Here is a 20,877-nt window from a genome sequence, read left to right as displayed (position 1 = left end):
TCAGTGTCTTGCTGTGAGAAAAAGTGAATTCACCATATACAGAAAGCAAGTACTATCTTATGTATCCAAATAATCTAATTAATACACAAAAGCCTCATTAATAAACAGTTAAGATTGTTATGCAGGATAACTTACTAATATCTTCTGCATTTTCTCTGTCATTCTGCTCACCCTTTCAGTGTCCTTCTGTGTCTTAAGACTGAGGGTTTCAGTTCTCATTAAGAACAAGGAAGGGTTGCAGTGAGGCAGCCAGAGACCTTTGCAGGGAGGAGAACAATGTTCCCTGGAGCAGGGGAACTGGGAGGAGTGAGGTGTTAATACTTTCATCCTCCGCAGTTTAATGTCCACTTGAGGTTATTTTATCCATTTTTTGGCTATCACATTTACTGATCTGCCAGTGAAAGGCAGACTGAATCTTTAACCTTCCACTTTGAAATCAATAGAGTGCACGTTAATTTATTATTTTAATAACAGTTAGGATTTGTACTATATAAATATTCTTAATATGCTTCTGTGTCATCTCTCCTTTGTCTGAAATATGACTTTTGTAGCAAAACTTCTAGTGCTCAGTATTTCCTTTTCCTTTGTTTCCTCTGCTTGTTTTTCAGTCTTTCTCTCCATGAACTATGAAAACAGTATGAAAAACTCATTTGAGTGAAGTATTTTTTATGATTGGGAAATATGATTACTAATTAAAATAGTAATTCCTGAAATGTTAGTTGCTTTTTTTTAGTTTAGCATCAAACCATGCATACTCATTTCAAATTCCAGTGTGGATCAAGGGTTGCCTGACTTCGTAAAGGGGATTGAGTTTTAAAGTTCAAAGGTACAGCTGACTACTTTGCAAATTCGTGTTATAATTTAATATCTCAAAGTGTGGTCACTGTGGTGTGTAAGTGTTCTGCTGGAGGCTATGAAATAAGCAACTTATTGGCAATTTACCAATTATCTCCTTATTTCACAACTAGGCAGTTACATTATGAATGGCTTTAGGCAACATCATTGAGTTATAATAGGTAAAGCAAGGAACATAGATCTGTAATACAAGGAATGATGAAATTAGAATCTATTAAGAAATGATCATTTGAAAGAGCTCATTTGTTTGCTTGAAGTACTCTTAAAAACCTTTAGAAAAAGTGTTGCTTTCTATTTCCCTTAAGGGGTAACTTACACCTACAGGTTACAGAGAGAAAAGAGAAATATTTTGTTGTGTTTGGAATGGAAGTCTCTTGCAAAGATGTCTGTTTACAGTACTTGCTTCATCATACTGTGCTCTAGAGCATTAGAACTTTCTTGCTGATTTTGATAAAGAGATGGCAAATAGGTTACAACAACTAGATTAGCTGAGCTGGAGGCTCTTCTGAGGCTCATTGAAAATGCAGCTTGTTCTGCACTTAGCTGCGTTCCTACTTCCGTTTTTACTAGCTTATTAAATATATCGTATTATTTCAAAACCTAGTGGGAGTTTTGAATTTCATTTATGGCATCATGAGCCGGGAGTCAGAGATCTAATGAAATAGAGAGGCACTGTATCAAGTTACCTACTTCGAGGAGGAAACTAAAATGGTAGTAGTTGTGTCTCATGGCTGATGGTTGCAGCCACTTTGAAAGAGTGTTGTAGCCTGTGGTGGTAGCTCTATACTGGTGGCTTGAGGGGGACCAAAGATTTGGAGAAATGGGACAGAAAATAAGATAAGTTTCTCACTATGGCTGTATTTAAGAATAGCTCTATTGGTGTCACCTCTGCAGAGCAAGAACAAAACAAAATATGATCCAGTGCCCTTCATCGCAGCAAAATTAAAGATTGTTCTCCTCATAAAATTCCAACGTAGTTTAAACTGATTTGTCATGAAACATCTTTGGTTCCAAAACTATCTTTCTTTTGTACAAACATAGCAAAAAAGGACTGAAAGACAAGAGAGATGAATTGATAATGGCTCCCAACTGAAACAGAAATGGTGATAACAGAAATGGCATTGGATAAAGATCTCTCTTTAAACAAGCATTTTAAAATGTTACACAATTAAAATTCAGTTCAAGTTTGAGCAAGGTTAAATACGGAACAAAAATCATAAATGGTAGCTATCCCAGGTAAAATTTTTTGCTGCTCAAATTTGCTCTTCACAGGAGTAAAAGATTTCCTTCATCTAATTCTCTTCAAACATTTCCTTTATTCCAGTGCTTTTTATTTGTTAGTGCAGTCTGTTTTTTCTTGTTTGATAGCTTATTTTTAAAGGTAAGTGTTATTTCTTTAGTGTAGATTACTATCAAACTCATTACATTTAAAGCAGGAAGCTGAACTCCAACAGGAGTCTCGAAGGAGGGAAAAGACCTTGCTAGTATGTACATCCATTAAGCAGCCATGCTTGTGAAGTCCATGTGCATTAGCTACTTTTGTAACTTTAACAAATTTCATCTGAGCTTTCATTCTGCTAATCCAATTTAACAAGAAGGAAATTCAATAACAAGCCCTAATACTGAAGCATTATTTCCCAAGAGGAATTTAACAACACTTCTACATCAAATAATAATGTGTGAATAATGAAATATATATACTGATGGAGACAAGAAAGCAAAAAAAAACAAAAAAAAAAAAACCAAAAAAAGAGAAAATATTATGTCTCCTTTAAAAAAAACAATATCTTTCCAATTTTTAGGAAAACTAGTAATATCTTGAAGAGCTAATTTCAAGTTTGAAATTCTTATGGTCTTTGAGAAGAAAGATTTCTAAGTATCTGACAATAAATCATAGTCCTCCTATTTCACTCAGTATACCTTTGTTTCAAAATAACATAAATACGAGTTGTGATAAATAATTTCCAAGGTGGAGGACCACATCTTTGGTTTGTACATCTGATATAATTCAGCATATGTTATTAATGGTTTATATTAGAACAGATTGTTCTGGGTAGTATTCAAAGTCTGCAAATCAAGTAAATGTCAAAGTTTTATGACAAAAGAAGAAGGGGTAAATGAAACGATACATAACCTGGTGTTTATTTAGACAATGGAAATGAATGCCTGTGAGTCATAATGAACAGCCTTGTAAAGTCCTTGAAAGTAGTGACTTTGAAAAGTTCTTTAGTCTTCCAAACAGTGGAGGAGAGGGGAAAACAATCTCCTGAGAGAATTTAACTCTGAAGACAACAGCTGCTTCCTGACACATGCACGGACACACACAGTCTTTTACCTGTAAGAAATCACTACATTTCATAGGCTTTCCACTCCAAACCCGACTTTATTGCGAACTCTTTTAATCAACACTGGAAATATTTTAAGTAGCACATCAATATCATACTGAAACTCTCAATGAATTTCTGAAAGTTTTACATAGCTCTGCTTTGAAAAATAAAAAATGTTTAAGATGATAGTGAGTTATAGTATAATATTATTGAAACCAGAGGACACATGGGATTGCTGTGTGCACCGTTACTTATCTACCAAAATCAGAAAAGAGGAGAAAAAACACCCCCAAGCTTTTTACTACTTGAGTTTTGTGCCACATGTGGAAGAATATACAAGGAATCATAATCACCATCCATGCATTTTATTTTGTGTGGACATGACAAAAAAAAAAGCCAAACCAGCCTGATTAACATTTGCAGAAACTATACCCTATTATGAAGACAAATCACAGGTTTTCATGATTTACTGAAGGAAAATACTACCAAAGGGTCTCACTAGCAAAAAGCATTACACTTTAAATGCTAAGACAGAAGAAAAGTTAAAAGAATCTGGCTAAATTTGCCTTGCTGAAATAACAGCTCATGGTTCTGTCAGAAGAAGGAAAAACTAAAGGAAAATAAAGCAAAACAACAAAAAAAAAAAGAAGTGGAGACAAAATAAAGATGAGTTAGGAGAGGTTTGCTTTCTCCCTGCAATATTGCTTTCCATTATGAGATTAATTTCAGTACTCTCCAAAATTAAAGTTATTCAGGATACTTGTGAAACAGACCTTCATTTTTTAAGTACTTCCCACGTTTTAAGGCTATGTTTCCATCACTCCATATTGCAAGATCATCTCAAGAACTTTCTCTATTTAAATGTTTGCTTCTTGTCATGTTGAATTGCTTCTGGTGCATATGATGTTCTCTCTCTTGCCATTTAAAACACTCGGGAGAACTGGTGTTTTACCGTTTCCTCATTTCTAAAACTACTCTGTGTTGGCTTTTCAGTCCTCTTGATAGTAAGATTAATAAAACACTGGAATTCTTGTAAATCAAATTGGGTGGAAAAGATTTGAAGCAAAGGCAGCAGTATTTAATGTGTAAGTTTCAGCAATATCATTCACCCTGTCTATATAAAGAGCACTTTTAATGGGGAAGTAGTTGATCATCTGAGGGCACTCTTCCTTAAGAAGTGTTTTGACAGCAGCTACCTAACATATGCACAATGTTCTCCCTATCTGGATAATCTTTATATTCCTAACCAGGTTGCTTTCTGTGTCATAATGTTTTGTATCTGCAGGGTACAATAGCAGGGGTGTTCCACACTAGGTAGTGAATGCATTTAAACTTACTTCTTTGTTAACTTTCAGGATTTGGATACTATGTACGGTTCGGAGATGAACTGCTGGAAACTGCTTGGCTGCGTCAGCAACTAGAACACATAAAAAGCAAGTCAAGGAAAACAAAACTGTAGAGTCCATTGCTGACCAGCTTGAAGAGCATCAGCAGTGGAGAACTATGACAGTACAGCAAGTCCTATTACTTCTGCTCCTCTGGATGTGGCTGCCACATCCCTGCCATACAGAAATGCTGTTCAGAAGGACTCCTGATCTCAGACCCAAAAGCTTTGGGGGACGTGCACCAGGGAATGATGGAAAAGCAATTCACCGTCAGAAACGAGGATGGATGTGGAACCAGTTTTTCCTTTTGGAGGAATACACAGGATCTGATTATCAGTATGTAGGCAAGGTAGGTTTCTCATTGAGATTTCTGTAGAATTGTCCATTTTACTTATCTTTCTACAGAGCCTTAGCTTCTGTGTTTTATTCTAATGCATAAGAAGCAGATTTCCAGACAGTGTATGCATTGTTTGTCCTGCTAGAATCACTAAATTATTATTGTTACTTATTCAGAAATATTTAAATGAAAGAAATGAGGATATCTTTGACAAATTTGTTTGCTTTAGCACATCATTCTTACTGGCAGCCCACTTGGTATCTCTTCTGTATCAAAACATGTTATTATATAATTCTTCATAAAAACCTTTTTCAGCTCTTTCTCTTTGAATATTTAGTGTTTCATACAAGATAACATATTCTTTTTCTGTGCTTATGTTTGAAGAATGCAACCTGTTTGGAAGAAAAAATATTCTTCCTCTTTAACCATCCCTGAATTTCAATAAACTGCAGTGAGTAAAATGCACTGACAAGGATGTAACAGAAATGAGGTGGTTAGCAAGTGAACTACAACAGAAGTTGGCAGAACTACACATATGGCCGAGTAGCATACTAGGTGCATGCACAAAAGACATCAGAAGTGTCCTATATATTATTTTCAGTTGATGTTTATGTTTTGATGTGATTTTTTTGAAAAATAAATAACATATAATGCACTATAATATTCAAAAAGGTATCAGGAATTATTTGAAAATGGTAATTTGCTTGGAAGTGGAAGTTAGTGCCAGCAGTAACAGGTACAAATCAGCACTAAGGGTTGGTGATAAACACAGAAATTTCTTTTTCTATAATCCAGATTTTCATTTATTGCATGGTTTTGAACTTGTGAACTATTGCAGAGAAATACTGACTTGTTGAAAATCACAGAATCGCAGAGGAGCTGAGATTGTAAGGCACCTCTGGAGATCATTTAGCCCAACCTCCCTGCTCAAAGCAAGGTCAGCTAGAGCTTGCTAAGGACTATGTCCAGTCACATTTTAAATATCTCCAATGGTGGAGACTCCACAGTCTCTCTGGACAACCTATTCAAGTGCTTGACCACCCTCCCAATAACAAGTTTGTTCCCACATTCAAAGGGAATTTCCTGTTTTTCATTTTGTGCCTATTGCCTCTTGTCCTGTCACTGGGCACCACTGAAAAGCAACTGGATCTGTCTCCCTCATTCCTTCCAATCAGATATTTGTATACATTAATAAGGTCCCTGCTGAGCCTTCTCGTCTCCAGGCTGAACAGTCTCAGCTCTCTCTGTTTCTCCTCAAATGAAAAATACTCCAGTCCCTTAATCATCTTAGTAGCCTTTTGCTGGACTTTCTCCAGCAGCTCTATATCTCTCTTCTACTGGGGAGCGTGGAACTGGACACAGCACTCCAGATGTGTCCAACCAGGGCAGAGCAGGGAGGAAGGATCATCTCTCTTGATCTCCTGGTAACGCTTTTCCTAATCGAGCCCAGGGTGCTGTTGACCTCCCTTGCTGCTAGGGCACATTGCTGGCTCATGGTCAGCTTGCTGTCCACTAGGACCTCGAAGTCCCTCTGCAAAACTGCTTTCCAGTCAGTTGGTTCCCAGTATGTACTGGTGCTTGGGTTTATTATATTATAAAATGCTTCCTGAAAGGATTAAGAATGTTGGGGGGGGGGGGGGGGGGGTATGAGAAAGGAAGTGCTTATTAAAATTTATTATAAATTAATGCTAAATAAAAATGTAAGAGTGTAAGCTTAAGAGTGAGTAAACTGCCTTCTTGTTTCCACTTTTTATTATTACTTTGAGTTTGTAACTTTAGCACTAGCATTTGAATGATACAGCCTTTTCCAAAGCATGTTGAGAGCCTTGTAAATAATCCCTATATTTATTTTGTACAATTATCAAATGCAAAGTCATGTCTCCTAAGTGTTCCAAAGTATCTAGGCCAGTTCCTCAGTCCAGGCGAGACCTATAGCTTATGAAAATTGACTTTGCCCACAAAATAAGATGTGTCAGTGTGTCAAAACGCTATGCCATTTGGGAGTATATTGCTCCCAGAAGTCCCAGGAAATACAAAGATTTACAGGGCAACCTGAATTTCAAATTATTTAGGCTCCTCTAGAAACCTGCTGATTACTTAATTTTATTGTATTATTTTTTTCATATTTAGGATCCCAAATTGTAAAATGTGAGTGGTGTCGCTTAATAATTTTGTTCCAGTCATGATGAGTAAAGGAAGACTCTTTAGAGTGAAAAGGGCTAACATTTTTATAGGCTAACTCATCTGCATTAGAAAAAAAGAGAGAAATGTCGATAAACACACAACTACTTTGGCTGAGACAAAAATCAGGTATTGCAAATAAGAAGTAATAAGTAAAAATAACTAAAACGGCAAATAAGGAGTACAGAACTGAAAGAAACTTGAGGAGCAGTTATGACTTTATTTTCATCTTTTTTTTTTCCTCAAGTTAGAGCAAAAAAAGTTGCTAATTTGAGCAGGAAAATTTAAAATTAAACTGAGTATATAAAGTCACCCTGTAGTGATTTTCTGACAAGTTTTGGGAAAGTGTTCAGCTTGAGGAGATTCAGCTAAAGAGTTCCATGTTTAAGTCAACCATGCTTGTGAAATGCTGGCAAAGTACATACTGGCTGACAGGGACATGCACAGGTTGCTTCAGGTCAGTATTTATTATTTTTATAAGAAAGGAGGATTGTCATCCTTTCCTTCTTGTAATACACAGCATTCTGAGAGTAGGAATCAAAACTATGGAAGTGAATTTTGTATATGTAGAACCTCAAATACTAATTACAATAGTAGTTTCTAGTAAAAGGTGAAGCCATAAAAGAGGAGGGTGGGTAACCAGACCTCTATATGTATTACACAATTTATCTTTCAGCTATCTTTGCAAAAATATACTAGAAGACAGTGATTCTGAGAAAAGGTACTTTTCTCAATGTCAGAGAAACAATGCAGGGAAGTTCAAAAAGAAGCTTAAACCTCCTATCAAAAGAGACATTTTATTCATATTTGGGGTTAGAGTTACAGTTAATTCTTCCTTTATGTCTTTTTCTATGCAGAAAGTCTATGCATGCTTTGTTATTCTTTCTTAACATACTGAAAGCTGATTCATAATTTTGTTTCTTTTTGGTAATATATAGTTTCAAGATCCATTTTTTTTTTTTTCAAATGAAGTGGTGCAATTGCAAAGTACTATGCATTGTCAAATTTGTTCTGAAAAACTTCAATTTATTTTTAGTATATTCAGAAAAAAATATTTTCCTTTCAAATCTAAAAATTATACTCTAATAACTGTCACCTAAAGCACATCTGTGTACCAACAGTGTCTTAATCCATAGGCATTCAAAAATAGATTTACAAATAAATTCTTCATCCACTTTAAAGTTTACTTTTCTTCCTTATTATTTCACCAGATCTTGCCATTTTTTTCATTCTTGCAGATTTTTTTCCTACTTTTCTCTCTGAGATAGGTAGTGACCTTTTCCAGTAATTTTCATGACAGTAATTTTATTGCATAAAGGATCAACTGACATGAATTTTTCAGTACTTGAGAGACCGAAATTCTTAGTTACACTGTGTTTGCACATAAATTTATAAATAATTGTGTGTGTGCCATATTAGAACTGTTGCCAGAAAGGATTATCCTGGCAGTATTCATAATTGTATGCTTCTAAGTGCACCAGTTGTCTTTGATAGTATAAAGAGCAGAACATGTTAACCTCAGTTAGTTCCTTTCAGTTTGAGAACTCCAACACAGACAGGATTCTGAGGAAAGGATTTGGGGTATTGGCAACATAGGCATACATGACACAGCTTCAAGAACACCAGTTGATGATTTGTAGCCTATCTTTTAGGAACTATCTGTGTCTGTTGACATTGTGGATCGTATTCCGCAGAGCTGGTAACTGGAGGGGGGTCCCACATCCTTAATTTGATAAAGCTTGAAAGACAGCTGTCCCAAAAGTGCAATTGCTTTCAGACATCTCAGCAAGAGTGTGGTGTGTAACAAAACTGTGAATCCAGCCCGTGACAGCTCTACAGTCATAAAGATGTGAAGCAGGGAAGCCTCAGATTTTGCTTGTACTCTAATTAAATGTATATGAATTGAAATTAAATGCATTGTTTTAAGTTAGTATTGCTAGAATTCCTTCACATTGCTCAGTATTGTTAGTATTGATCCATATAGTCCATAATCAAATAAGAAATATTTTACATAGATTTTGGCAACATTAGAGGTAAAAAAATGCACTTTCCTGAAAGTTCGTGTTCTGTCAACATAAAAGGATAAAGATTAGCTAAGATCAGACATACATAGAGTTGTCACTGTTGGAGGAACAGTCAGTTTTAAGGAAAGATTAAAGTAAATAATTTCCTGAAAGAAATGAAAGCCAGAAACCATCCTGAGTGAGAATTTTGAATGGACTTCTCTATCTGTTGCAGCAGTTACCAAAAATACTGGTTTCAGAAAGGGTAATACAAAAGATCGAGTTGTTTTGATTTCAAAGGGCTTGCCATCAAATTGGTCAAAAAAAAGATCCCAGTGAAATGTTGCTGTTGTAGTGGTAAGATCAAGACTTACCAAACCCTTTTAAAAACTTCTGTATTTTGATTCCTGAAGACTGTTTCTACCATAGCTCTTTCTTTTGGAAAGACCTTTGGTGCCATGAGACACTAAAGAGTAAGATTTTGAATTGTAGGTGTTTATATGCAGGCAGAATATGTGGTATGAAGATCTGATTGAGCATAAAATACATTCCCTTTCAGGTGAAGGTGATCAACTCTGTAGCACTAAAGTTCTGTAGAGGTTGAATTTTCAGCTGGAGCAGACTCATGACAGGAATCAATAAGAAGAATGGAAAGGGAGGAAAGATATTCTGCAAACAGAATAAATGAATTGTGATCCGCTGCATCTAGGACTCAGCTGCTAAGGTGAAAGAGGATAGCTTGTTCTTTAACAGTTTCCACATGGGATTTTTTTGGTGTAACTCTACTGGATGCAAAAAGCAAGTTGTTCAGAGCTGTGTATCTTCAATAGTCTTATCTCCTTGAAGATACTGCAGCATGTTGGAATCAACACTTGAGGAATAACATTTAGAAAATGATTTCTTTGTCAGCAAGACTTAATACATAAGCTGTGAAGAGGGCCATTTAAGGCACCGATTTATGGCATGGATATGAAAGCCTATTTTTGGGGTACATGTGTGGGCTTCTAGATATTTCGGCATAGGTGAAGAATGTCAGAATGCAATATGTTTCAATTTCTTGTCTTTTTGAAGGACTGGTTCTTTTCTACGTCTTCTTGTAGTCCAGAACACAGGAACTATGATGGCTTCTCAAAACACATGGTGCAACCATTGTTTTTCCATAACAACTGAGTCATCAAAAGCTTCTTGTAACATTGTCCTGGAGGCTGATTTATTCTCAGTAAGTGCTGAGATTAAATTCTTTCTCCAACTCTGTTGGCATCCAGCTTAATAGGGAGTTTATAACTGGTTAGATTCATCATTTACTCTAAATTGGAATGTGCAGAGGTTTTATGTTTTCTGTTTGCAAAAGAACTATTCCTTTGGAAACCTCAGTGTCTGTTGGAGTTTCTGACTTCTTGCTTCATTAAACAGCAGCAGAATGTACTGGTGGCAAAGAGGTGACATGGGTGAACAGTAAGGTTTTATTCCTGTAAAGAATGAGTTATTTGTTAGCTACTGTACTGGATTTATCCCTAGAAGACACTGGGTTTTGTGGATGACACACGACAGAATTAACAAACAATTGTTAAGGAATGCAAAGGCTTTGTAATATCCATCAGTCTTCTAATGAAGACCAAAGAAGCCACAGTTTTCATGTGCCTGAATCCAAAACCAGATATATTTGTTCAAAGGCTGTGGATTCCCAGCCCTGGACAGATGCCTGTGCATATGAGTTTCTTAAAAGTGGTGTCTGATAACAAAGGAAGAGAGGTTGGGTCATTTGGGTGGGGCATGCTGAGGGCATACTCAACCCAACTGCTTAAGGGGATAATCCAGTGTCCAAATTATCTCATGGTAATTTTGGGTAGATGTGCCAGGCACTGTAAACAAAAGACCTAAGTGAGCATTCCCAGTTGCCCTTTGAGACTGTTAAATCTTGGAAAGGATGAGGAAGAACAGAGACCTGCAGTCAAACTGCAGTGCTTCACAATGAGCTAGTACTGGAATGGATTACTGTGCTTTTAGGGGTGCAGGCCACATCCAACAGAGCTGAGGGTAGATATTCCAATGCAATTTTGCCCTTGGGAAAGGGAGGGAGGAAGGAAGGAAGGAAGGGGAAGGAAGGAAGGGAGGGAGGGAGGGAGGGAGGGAGGGTATAGGCAAGGATGGCAAAATGAAACCAAAAAACCTAAAATGAAAAAGTAGGCTAACTAACAGTGGTACCATGCAAACTCTAGCTTAGCAGAGAAGATCTGGTTTGACAGAACTGAAAGGCAGTGTGTCCTATATTTTTATTATTGTTTAAGTTGGACATAAGGGCATGCCAATACTTGTGTGGGCACTGCTAGGGAAAAACTGTCTGGCTTAACAGCATGAATCTAATTGTAATCAAGTGGATATGTCTTCTTTACCAACTGGTAAGGTGAAAAAAAGGGGAAGCACCATGGTTCCAGGTTTGTATCTGCATCAGATCTTCACTGGCAGTGAAGCCTGTGCCAGTTCCAGGCTCACATCACGTACTAACTCATCTGTTAAAACAGTTGTTTGTTCTTTGCTTTTCCATGTGTCAATAGATCTTAGTATTGTATCATACACTATGCTCCTACTTAATTTTAATCTGCTGTGAATGCTTCACAAATAACACTTTCAAAGTAGTGTGGGGGTTTCACTTCATGATTTTCTACACACATCTAATCACTTTCATGTGCTTGCCCCTTATGCAAATACTTTTCAAGTCTACTCAGAAACTAATGCAAATGTAAATAGGGACTAGTAGCTGAATATTGTTTCCTCTTTTTCTCTGGAAGCTACATCTAATGGTGTTCTATGCTACAAGGTATTATGGTAAATGGAAGCCATTGGGAATGTATGAATGATTTAATGAAAAGTTGCTAGTTTTGATACAAAAGTGAAGAATTTTGTTTGACTTCTCCATTTTACTTTTTTTTTACACATTGATACTTGAGTGCAAGCTATTTATCAGTATACTCCATTCTTGTTTTCAAAGAAGACTAAAAGCAGGTGTATTGTGACCGTAACTTAGAATCAACCTGGGAACTCAAACTGGGATATGTCAGAGAGATTTTGTGTATGTTTGTGTATTGTTTTGATGAGCACACCTTAAGTTGCAGCTAAGGCAGACTTTCTTTTAGGAGTGCAGGAGATGTCTACAACAGTGGTGATGGTAGTTACAATGTAAATAATTCATTGAATAAATGCTTGGTTCTGCTGTGAGTTTTATGAGAAGTTAAATGATAATGAGATAGTGGTCAGTACGGCCCTACTAGTCACGGGGGTAGATTTCCTGCCGCTGCCTTTCTCAGTCTCTGAGAAAACTATTTTAAAATGCTTGTCTTCCACCCCCCCATCCCAATAGCAGTGATCTGCCATTTTGAAAATAGTTTCTAAAAATGGCAATTCAGCTCTGTGCAAGCACAAAGTGAATAGTGTCTGTCAGATGTCGGGAAGATTTAGAGGGAAGATAGTCTAAGTTACAGGCATCCTTCTAGCAGGTGTAAAATCACCAGTAAGATGCATTTTGCTGCCTTCACAGAGAAGAGTTGTAGCTGTCTTGGGTAGTTTCCAAAAATCATAGTTTGTACATGGTTATGCATTGCACTTAAAATGTCATCGTGCTTCAAAATAGTATGAGAAACAGGGAAGTAGTCTGAACTCTCCAGTTTCTTGCAGTTCAATTTCCTTTTGAATTTTAAAATTATGTCTGCTTGTCACAAAAAGATGTTCCAAAAGGGAAAGAATTGATAAAACTGAATTGATTTCTATTCAAAGCCATAGCTCGGGAAAGGCAGAATCCACTTCACCACAGTGTATTCATTCACTCACGGAAATAAAAAAAAAGAATAGAAAAGGGAGCTTTAGAAATGTTTGACCTACACCTTGTTTGAAATGATAAATGTACAAATAGTCAGTAGTTTCAACAGCAATTCAAAGGCTGATGCTTTAGGGGCTTTTTTTTTCCTTTCTTGATTTTTTTTTCTCTTTAAATCAGATGCAGATGACCTTTTATATATCCTGTATACACAGATAGAAACGAAGAGCCGGGGGTAATACTGAGGGAAAATCGGTGACTTGCAACAAAATACTCATGAGAGAGAGAGTTTTAAGAAGTTAAAAGTTGATGTTTACTCTTTTAAAATGTCTTGCTGCTGGAAGATTTTCCTTATGTTTATGAACGTGTTTTTCTTTGAAGTTAATTAAAAATATGCTGAACCAAAAAGCCTGCAATGGCAAGTTCTTTAAAACCCTCCAAGCCCTTCTGTTCTGAGGCAGTAAGTAGCTACACAGTTAATATATCTGAAGTCCCTAGCAGACAGAGTAGGATTTGTTTGCAGGAGTAGACAAACATCATTGTCCAATTCATCAGTGTTACTTTGTCGAACTAAATTATTTCTGTTTCCTGAGTCTTTGACAGCTATTTACTTGAGAGCGTTACGGGAGGACTGGAACACTGAGGGAAAAAATTACCCTCTAATTTGACGATATTTTGGTCTGTAGCAATTTTAAATGTGCAACCATAGGTGAGTTCATACACTCTTCAATCTGAGAATAGCAGTTGCCTTATTTTCATTTCAAAGATCCAATTCACAGATCATCCAGTTGCAAGGATGCACACAGGTGCAAGGTACATTACATGTCTGAACACACCTAACAACTTAGGAAGGTATTAATGAGTAATTAGGTTGCTTGACATGCTAAAAGGCATGTCCACACAGACTGTATGCAAGCATCTAGATGGAAAATGTGAGCTAAAAGAAGGAATGTTATGTTCTGGGATATTCATGATATTGTTCTTTTGAAAACTACGTAGTTGCAAAAATTGTTGCCTGCACTGTAAGAATCAGATGGCTGGGCACACAAAATTTCTGTGGGAAAAAATTCCGGATGCTCCCAAGAATATGCAAAAATTGAAGAAAACCTCCGTGCTCAATTGCAATTCTGTTCATCTCCTCTGTTCCCCTTTTCCTAGTTGTAGAAAAGCCTTGCTCCTTCATATTATCCTACACTGATGCTCTCTGCCTTTCTTCTGTTTCTATGTCTGTGGTCTTCAGTCTAGTTACACCACCTGGATTTAGTATTACCATTTTACACACAATGCAGACCCACACTGAAATAACTTTTCATAGGTCATTTTTATTCTGGCAAAAGTGTGCTACTGTAGGTGCTCTTTCTGCTTCTGAACTGTTATTTTATTTCTTCGAGCCTATCTTTCCTTTCAACTTGCCTACATCTATATCTCAAAGCAGTGGTGGGAGGACATGAACATATTAAGTTTCCTCTTGATGTAAACTTCAGGATAATCATACTGTCTTTCATTGCCAATATTTCAGGGACTTCTGATTTCTATTTATTGCCCAAAGAATGCTTGTCCTTTCTTAATAATTCTCAAGCAAATGACATTTATTAAGACAAGGTTGGAAATAAGAGTTTGGACTTCATGATTTGAAATATTTTAGGGTGAAGCTATGGTGGCAAAAAAACAAAACAAAACAAAAAACCTACTTTACAGAAGAACTTTGAAGACTACCATTCTGAATATATTGTAAAGTGGCTGCATGATACAGTAGAGATGATCACGCAGAGTACTTTGTCTCTTCCTCATTCAAAAACAGATGAGTAAAGAAACAACCTTTCCTGTCATTTAGTTTAGAAACTGTTTTATGTTATGAAAATGCTTTTCTGCGTTCTCTTCCTAAAAAGTTTTAAGAGTTTTTTGTGATCATATATAATTTAAAAGTACATAAGCTACAATATATACATTAGTAGAATATATTACTCTTGATATGCAGAGACATGAAGCAGTAATAAAAATTTCTTTCTTCTATATTAAGAACTCTTATCTTCTATAGAGAACTTTTGCATGTCCTTTTTTGAGGCATGGCATTTGATGTAAAATATGCATGAATTAAAATTTCTGAGTCTCCATGTTTATGATTGCTAATTCCACTACAAATGAGATCTTTAGGAAGTAGAAATATTTAAGAAATATTATTTTGCGGTGAATATAATAACTAACAACTATTACTACCTAGGCAGTCATGGTTATAAATTATCTAGCTTAGCACTAAATGATAAAAATTATACTGATGTTTTAAATTTTGACCATGAGAAAAATTACTAATGCAGTTGTGTAAGAGATGAAGTGAACAAGGAGAAAAAATGAGAGTTTTATATAAGTTTTATGTTTTAAAGATCAGGAACTTTGAGCAAGGAAACAGAAAAGATAGATCGGGCAGTGCAATGTTCCAGGCCATGTTACTGAAATTTAGGAAAACTTTTAGTGAAGTGGAGGTACTTGTGAAATGCAAAATTAATGTAACAAATAGAATATATGAGCTTCAGGAGAGGCTAAATATGTGTATCCAAATAACAAGTAAATACATCTGTGAGGGGACAGAGCCAGGAAAGATATAGGACTTCTGTAAATTGGTATTAATTTTTTTACTTGCAGAATTTCATAGACCTCTCCACTGCTTTTGTTCTTCAAAAATAACTATCACTTGTAAGAACTACTGTGCAGGAATGTTTTTACACAATGATGCTACTGAGGATGCCAGCTCCACAGAGTATTCCTCAGAGGACTTAGAAATACCTTTAGAGGATTTAGAAATACCTTTAGCAATCAGCAGGATGTCTTAGGTCATTCAAAAAAGATAATGAGTCTGCTATATAAATAATACAGTTGAAAGATAAGGAAACTGATTGCTTAATTATTTCTTTGGTTAGGTCAGATTATGTGGCAGACCATTCTCTATTTGTCAGGAGTGGCATGTTTTGTAGTAAAAGCCAAGTAAAATAAATGTAATAGCTAGAGGACTACTGAGCGGTGTGACACCAAAAAGAGCTGCATGGGCTTAATCAAGGTTTATCATTTAAGAATAATGGTAGAGATTTCAGTAATAGTGATGTATTTGCTAGGAAGGGGTAATGCCATGCTATAGAAAACAAACTCACTGAAGGAGCAAGGAATACTGTTTCAAGTGCCATGTAGGACTGTGTGCCATAAAAGAGAATTAGGAAGTTTTCTAGGAATAGTGTAGAATTGTTTTTTACTGCCAAAAGAAGAAAGTAGGAGTTAATAGTGCACATGGCAAGAACTGAGGCTTCATGAAGCTGGGACTAATTCTGGAAAAAAGAGAATGCAAAAGCTCTCTCTGATTCTATGGACAAATAAAAAGAATAGAGGGTTTTGATATAAATGATAAAGCAGTAATTTATATCAAATCAGGGAGATTAAAAAAAAAAAAAAACAAAACACAAAGAAAACCCAAACGCCATCAACATAACCAATATGGTAAATATGGTATATTTTATTGGAAATTAGGAAAAAGGAGATTAGTTAAAAAGTGCTTCTGATGTCTTACAAATGCCAGCAAATGTCATAGAAGCTTTATGGAAATACTGATGGGGCCTATCAACCGATTACCAAGAGCTCACATAAGTTAGAAATATTTTTTTCATCAGTAATGTAGTACACAGAACACATATTTGAAAAAATTAATTAACAATTCAAGGAAAAGTAGTTACTGTGGAGCAGAGTTCGTAATTTGTAGCAGTAAAGACCAGGATGGGCCTTCTGTCTCCAGTAAAAGTAGTTGAGGAATACAGTTCACTGGGCTGATGTTGCTGTCTTGTATGTAAATACACATAACATGTAATGGTCTGTATAACCTGTGCCAATTTAATCCCAGTCTGGCTATTTTGATATCTTACAGTCTGGTAGAGATATAAAATATGCTGCTTTGGTAGAAGAAGTTTAATTTAAATTTTAATTATAGCTACCTAACCAGTTTTAATACGATTAAATTCAGTTAAATTTCCCCATGTAACTGTAATTCCTTATGTAATTGAGATGCCCACAAGGTGTCTATAAAGCATCAGTGTGGACAAATCCCCCAAACCCTCTTCAGGAACTCAGCATGCTGGGATTCCCCTGTTAAGTTTAAGTGCCTGTACACTAATGCACACAGTATGGGGCATAAATACAATGAGTTAGAGGTCTGCATGCAGTTGCAGGGCTGTGATCTTGCTGGGATTATGGAGATGTGGTGGGATGGCTCCCATGACTGGAGTGCTGCAATGAAGAGATACAGGCTCTTTAGGAAGGACAGATAGGGAAGACAAGGAGAGAGAGTTGCCCTTTATGTGAGAGAGCAGCTAGAGTGTATGGAGCTCTGCTTGAGGATGGAAGAAGAGTCAATGGAAAGTTTATGGGTTACGATTAAAGAGAGGACAGGCAAAGGTGACATTATGGTGAGTGTCTGCTATAAGCCACCTGACCAGGAAGAACAAGTTCCTGATGATAGGAACAGCCTCACATTCACAGACCCTGGTCCTCATGAGGGTTTTCGAACACCCTCATAACTGTTGGAAAAACTACACAACGGAGCATAAGCAATCCAGGAGATTCCTGGAGTCCGTTGATGAGAACTTCTTCCTACAAGTGATTGAGGAGCCAACAAGGACAAGTGCTTTGCTGGACCTCATACTCGCCAAAAAGGAGGGCCTCATTGAGGATGTGAAGACCAAAGACAGCCTTGGCTACAATGACTGTGAGATGATGGAGTTCAGGATCCTGAGGGAATGGAGCAAGGTGAAAAGCAAGCTCACAAACTTCAACTACAGGAAAGCAGACTTCGGCCTCTTCAAATATCTGCTCAGCAGAGTCCCATGGGATGTGGCCCTAGGGGGAGAAGAAGCCTACAAAAGCTGGTTAATATTCAAGAATCACTGCCTCAAGGAATAAGAAATCAGTCAAAAATGCCAGGAGGCCTGTGTGGATGAGCAAGGAGTCCTGGTCAAACGCAAACACAAAAAAAAGAAGCATACAGAGGGTGGAAGCAAGGCCAAATAACCTGGGAAGAATACAGGAACATTGTCCAAGCACCCAGGGTGAAGTTAGGAAAACTCTTGATAATCTTTGACCGATCATAGTGACTGGCTGAAGTGCCCAAAGACTGAAGGAAAGCAAATGTCACTCCTGTCTTCAAGAAGGGCAAGAAGGACCTAGGGAAATAGAGGCCAACGAGCCTCATCTCGATCCCTGGGAACGTGATGGGGCAGCTAATCCTGGAAACCATTTCCAGGCACATGAAGGACAAGAAAATTATCAGGAGTAGTCAGCATGTCTTCACCAAGGGGAAGTCTGGGGTGCCCAGAACAAGAGACACATGGACATACTGGAGAGAGTCCAGCGAAGGGCCATAAGGATGAATAAAGGACTGGAGTACCTCACATATGAAGAAAGGCTGAGAGAGCTGGAACTCTTTACCCTAGAGAAGAGAAGGCTTAAGGGGGATCTTGTCAATGTATATAAATGTCTGAAGGGAGGGTGCACAGAGGACAGAGCCAGGCTCTTTTCAGTGGTGGCCAGTAACAGGACAAGAGTCAGTGGGCACAAACTGAAACTCAGGAGGTTCCCTCTGAAAATCAGGAAATGCTTTTATCCTTGGAGGGTGACTGAGAACTAGCACTGGTTGCACAGAGATGTTGTGGAGTGTGCATCCTTAAGAGATGTTCGAAAGCTGTCTAGACATGGTCTGGGCAACTGCACCGCTAACTCTCTCAGATGCTTAATACCTTTCTTCATGGTGGTCCATTTGCCTGAGCAGCATACAGTATCACTCTTAAAGTGATACTTACTCTTCACTGCTGACAGGAGTCACCTCCAGAGGCTTCGAGTTTCGTTCTTTTTTCCAGTTGCCTTATCAAAGCCGCCTGCTCTGGCCAGGGACCTCAACGACATGGCTTCTCTGCCATCTAAGTGCAAACTATCAGTTCCTTTATCTGAGCATCGAATCAAACAGGTGGTAAGTGACTCACCTTCATAGCGGCTAAAATCTTTTTTCATACCTCACAACTCCTCCAGGGTAAAGGAGCAGATGGTTACCTCTGATTCTGATTCTTCCACCTCTGGTGATGGGCCCTCTCCCTGCTCTGATTTTCTTTTGTATTTCTTCCTGGCTGTTGGGGTGACTGATACTGCTGACGCTGAGTTTGCAGTAGTTGCAGTGCCAGTTGTTGCGGTCGGAGTGGCTGCAGAGCCTGTTGTTGGAGGTTGAGTTGCTGCAGTATCTGTCGTCCAAAGTGGAGTAGCTTGACTACCCCGTAGGGTTATAAGATATCAATACATCTCTCCTGGACTCTGCATCTACTACATGAATAGCCCCACTGATCTCACTGGGATATAAAATGAATCCAGGAGTGATCCAAGACATCTTCGTCTTTCATTGTTTGAAATCTTACAATATTAGAGATAGCATCAGTTCAGATTCATCAGTACTTTCCTGAGATGCGAAAAATATGTCTGCTTTCTCTCTTTCCCTCTCTTCCCTTCCTCGGGATTAAATTTAACAATAGTACTGTACTATTACAGATAGCCCTGTTTTGGAGATTATTAAAATATCCCCTTAATGTTTTTTGTTCCTTAATTCTGATATATACCCTCCACCTTAGCTGACCTTTTCCACTTTCTGTGTTGACAGACATTGTCATTCAGTGCTCTGAGGTATATTTGTTCTTGGCCCTTAAGTATACCTCTTCCAAAGATACATTTACTTTGGAACATTCATGAAGAGAAAACGCACACGTAATAAAGGTAGAAAATCTTCACAGCTCTTCCCAATTTACATTAGAGAGATTTAAGATGGAAACAAAGACCATCTTGTTTAACCTGTTTTTAAATGACCTCCAGCAGTAGGTGAAATGAGCTAAGTATTCTTAATGGTGTCCGCAGATGTTTTAAAAAAATGCATTGCTTTTTATGTATAGTTGAAATTGTACATTAGGCTATATAAAAACTAATGCTGATTTAACGATTATTTTGTTAATAACTAGACTACTCTAAGAAAACATATATAAGCTATAATTAAAAAGTTCTTGTTAACAACAGCAACAACAAATTACCTAAAATTACTTCTTAATTAGCTCTTTGTTGTTATTAATGCAGAGAGCATAAGGATTAGTGGTCATGTTTCCTTTAAAAAAACAAAACTAAACAGACAAACCTCAAAGCTTTCAAATACATAAAAGCTGTTCTGAATTTGGTAAATGAAAGATATGTGTTGTTTTAGCGTATTAAACTTCCTAGGCCATTCCTTGGTGGAATAGAGATGTTGTTCTGGAAACTACTTAATCCTTTATACAATATTTAGTACAGATTTTTATTTTAGTCCAGAATCAGCCAAACAACGTAAAACATAAAAAATATATATGTTAAAAAAACCCAACAAGAAAACCCAAGTTTGAGGAAAATCTTACCAGACATATTTCCATCGTGAGACCATAGGTTAGTGTACAGAGACTGCTCATGGAAGTAGGAATATAGGCTTGTGCCACATCAAGCTGAGTAGGACCAAATAACATTTATTCGTTTAGTCCAAATTCTTAATGAATGGGAAAGTGAACAGCAGACATAGGTCAGGAATTTTTTTTTCCCTTTAACATAAGAATTCCCTTCTGCCTATTCACACACAGGAAATATTATGCTGTCAGAAAGTACAGGCACTTCAGTTTCAGTGGCAGTTCTCTACTTTCTGTCTTCACCTGATGTTAAGACTGTATTTATTACATTAAAAATGGAAGAGAACATGCATATTGGCTCATGCAAGAACTCTGTGGTGTATGAAATTCAGTTAGTCTGTAGTTTATTTTATCTCAATGCTTGTGTGTCTTCTGGAGTGGAAGCTGCAACAGTCTAACGAAGCTGAAACTTTCTTGTTCTAGCTTTCCAAACATCAGCTAAAGACCTTGGCTTGAGGAGGGACTTTGGTTATTGGCACATTGACTCA

At 37.2% G+C, this 20,877-nt stretch overlaps 1 protein-coding gene across 4 annotated transcripts in view; it reads left to right on the top strand.

Moving 5' to 3' along the window:
* The window catches only part of LOC104335077 (cadherin-10), a 104,266-nt gene that overhangs the window by 38,244 nt on the left and 45,145 nt on the right, over nucleotides 1-20,877 (top strand). For all 4 annotated transcript variants that reach the window (XM_075417136.1, XM_075417134.1, XM_075417135.1 and 1 more), the window contains exon 2: nucleotides 4,538-4,916. In XM_075417136.1, coding sequence (XP_075273251.1) covers nucleotides 4,686-4,916 — 231 coding nt within the window. In that variant the 5' untranslated portion in view covers nucleotides 4,538-4,685. The remainder of the gene's footprint in view (nucleotides 1-4,537; nucleotides 4,917-20,877) is intronic.

The sequence above is a fragment of the Opisthocomus hoazin genome, chromosome 3 (genome assembly GCF_030867145.1).
Source record: "Opisthocomus hoazin isolate bOpiHoa1 chromosome 3, bOpiHoa1.hap1, whole genome shotgun sequence".
Classification (NCBI taxonomy): Eukaryota; Metazoa; Chordata; class Aves; order Opisthocomiformes; family Opisthocomidae; genus Opisthocomus; species Opisthocomus hoazin.
This window is presented reverse-complemented; position numbering and strand designations above follow the sequence as displayed.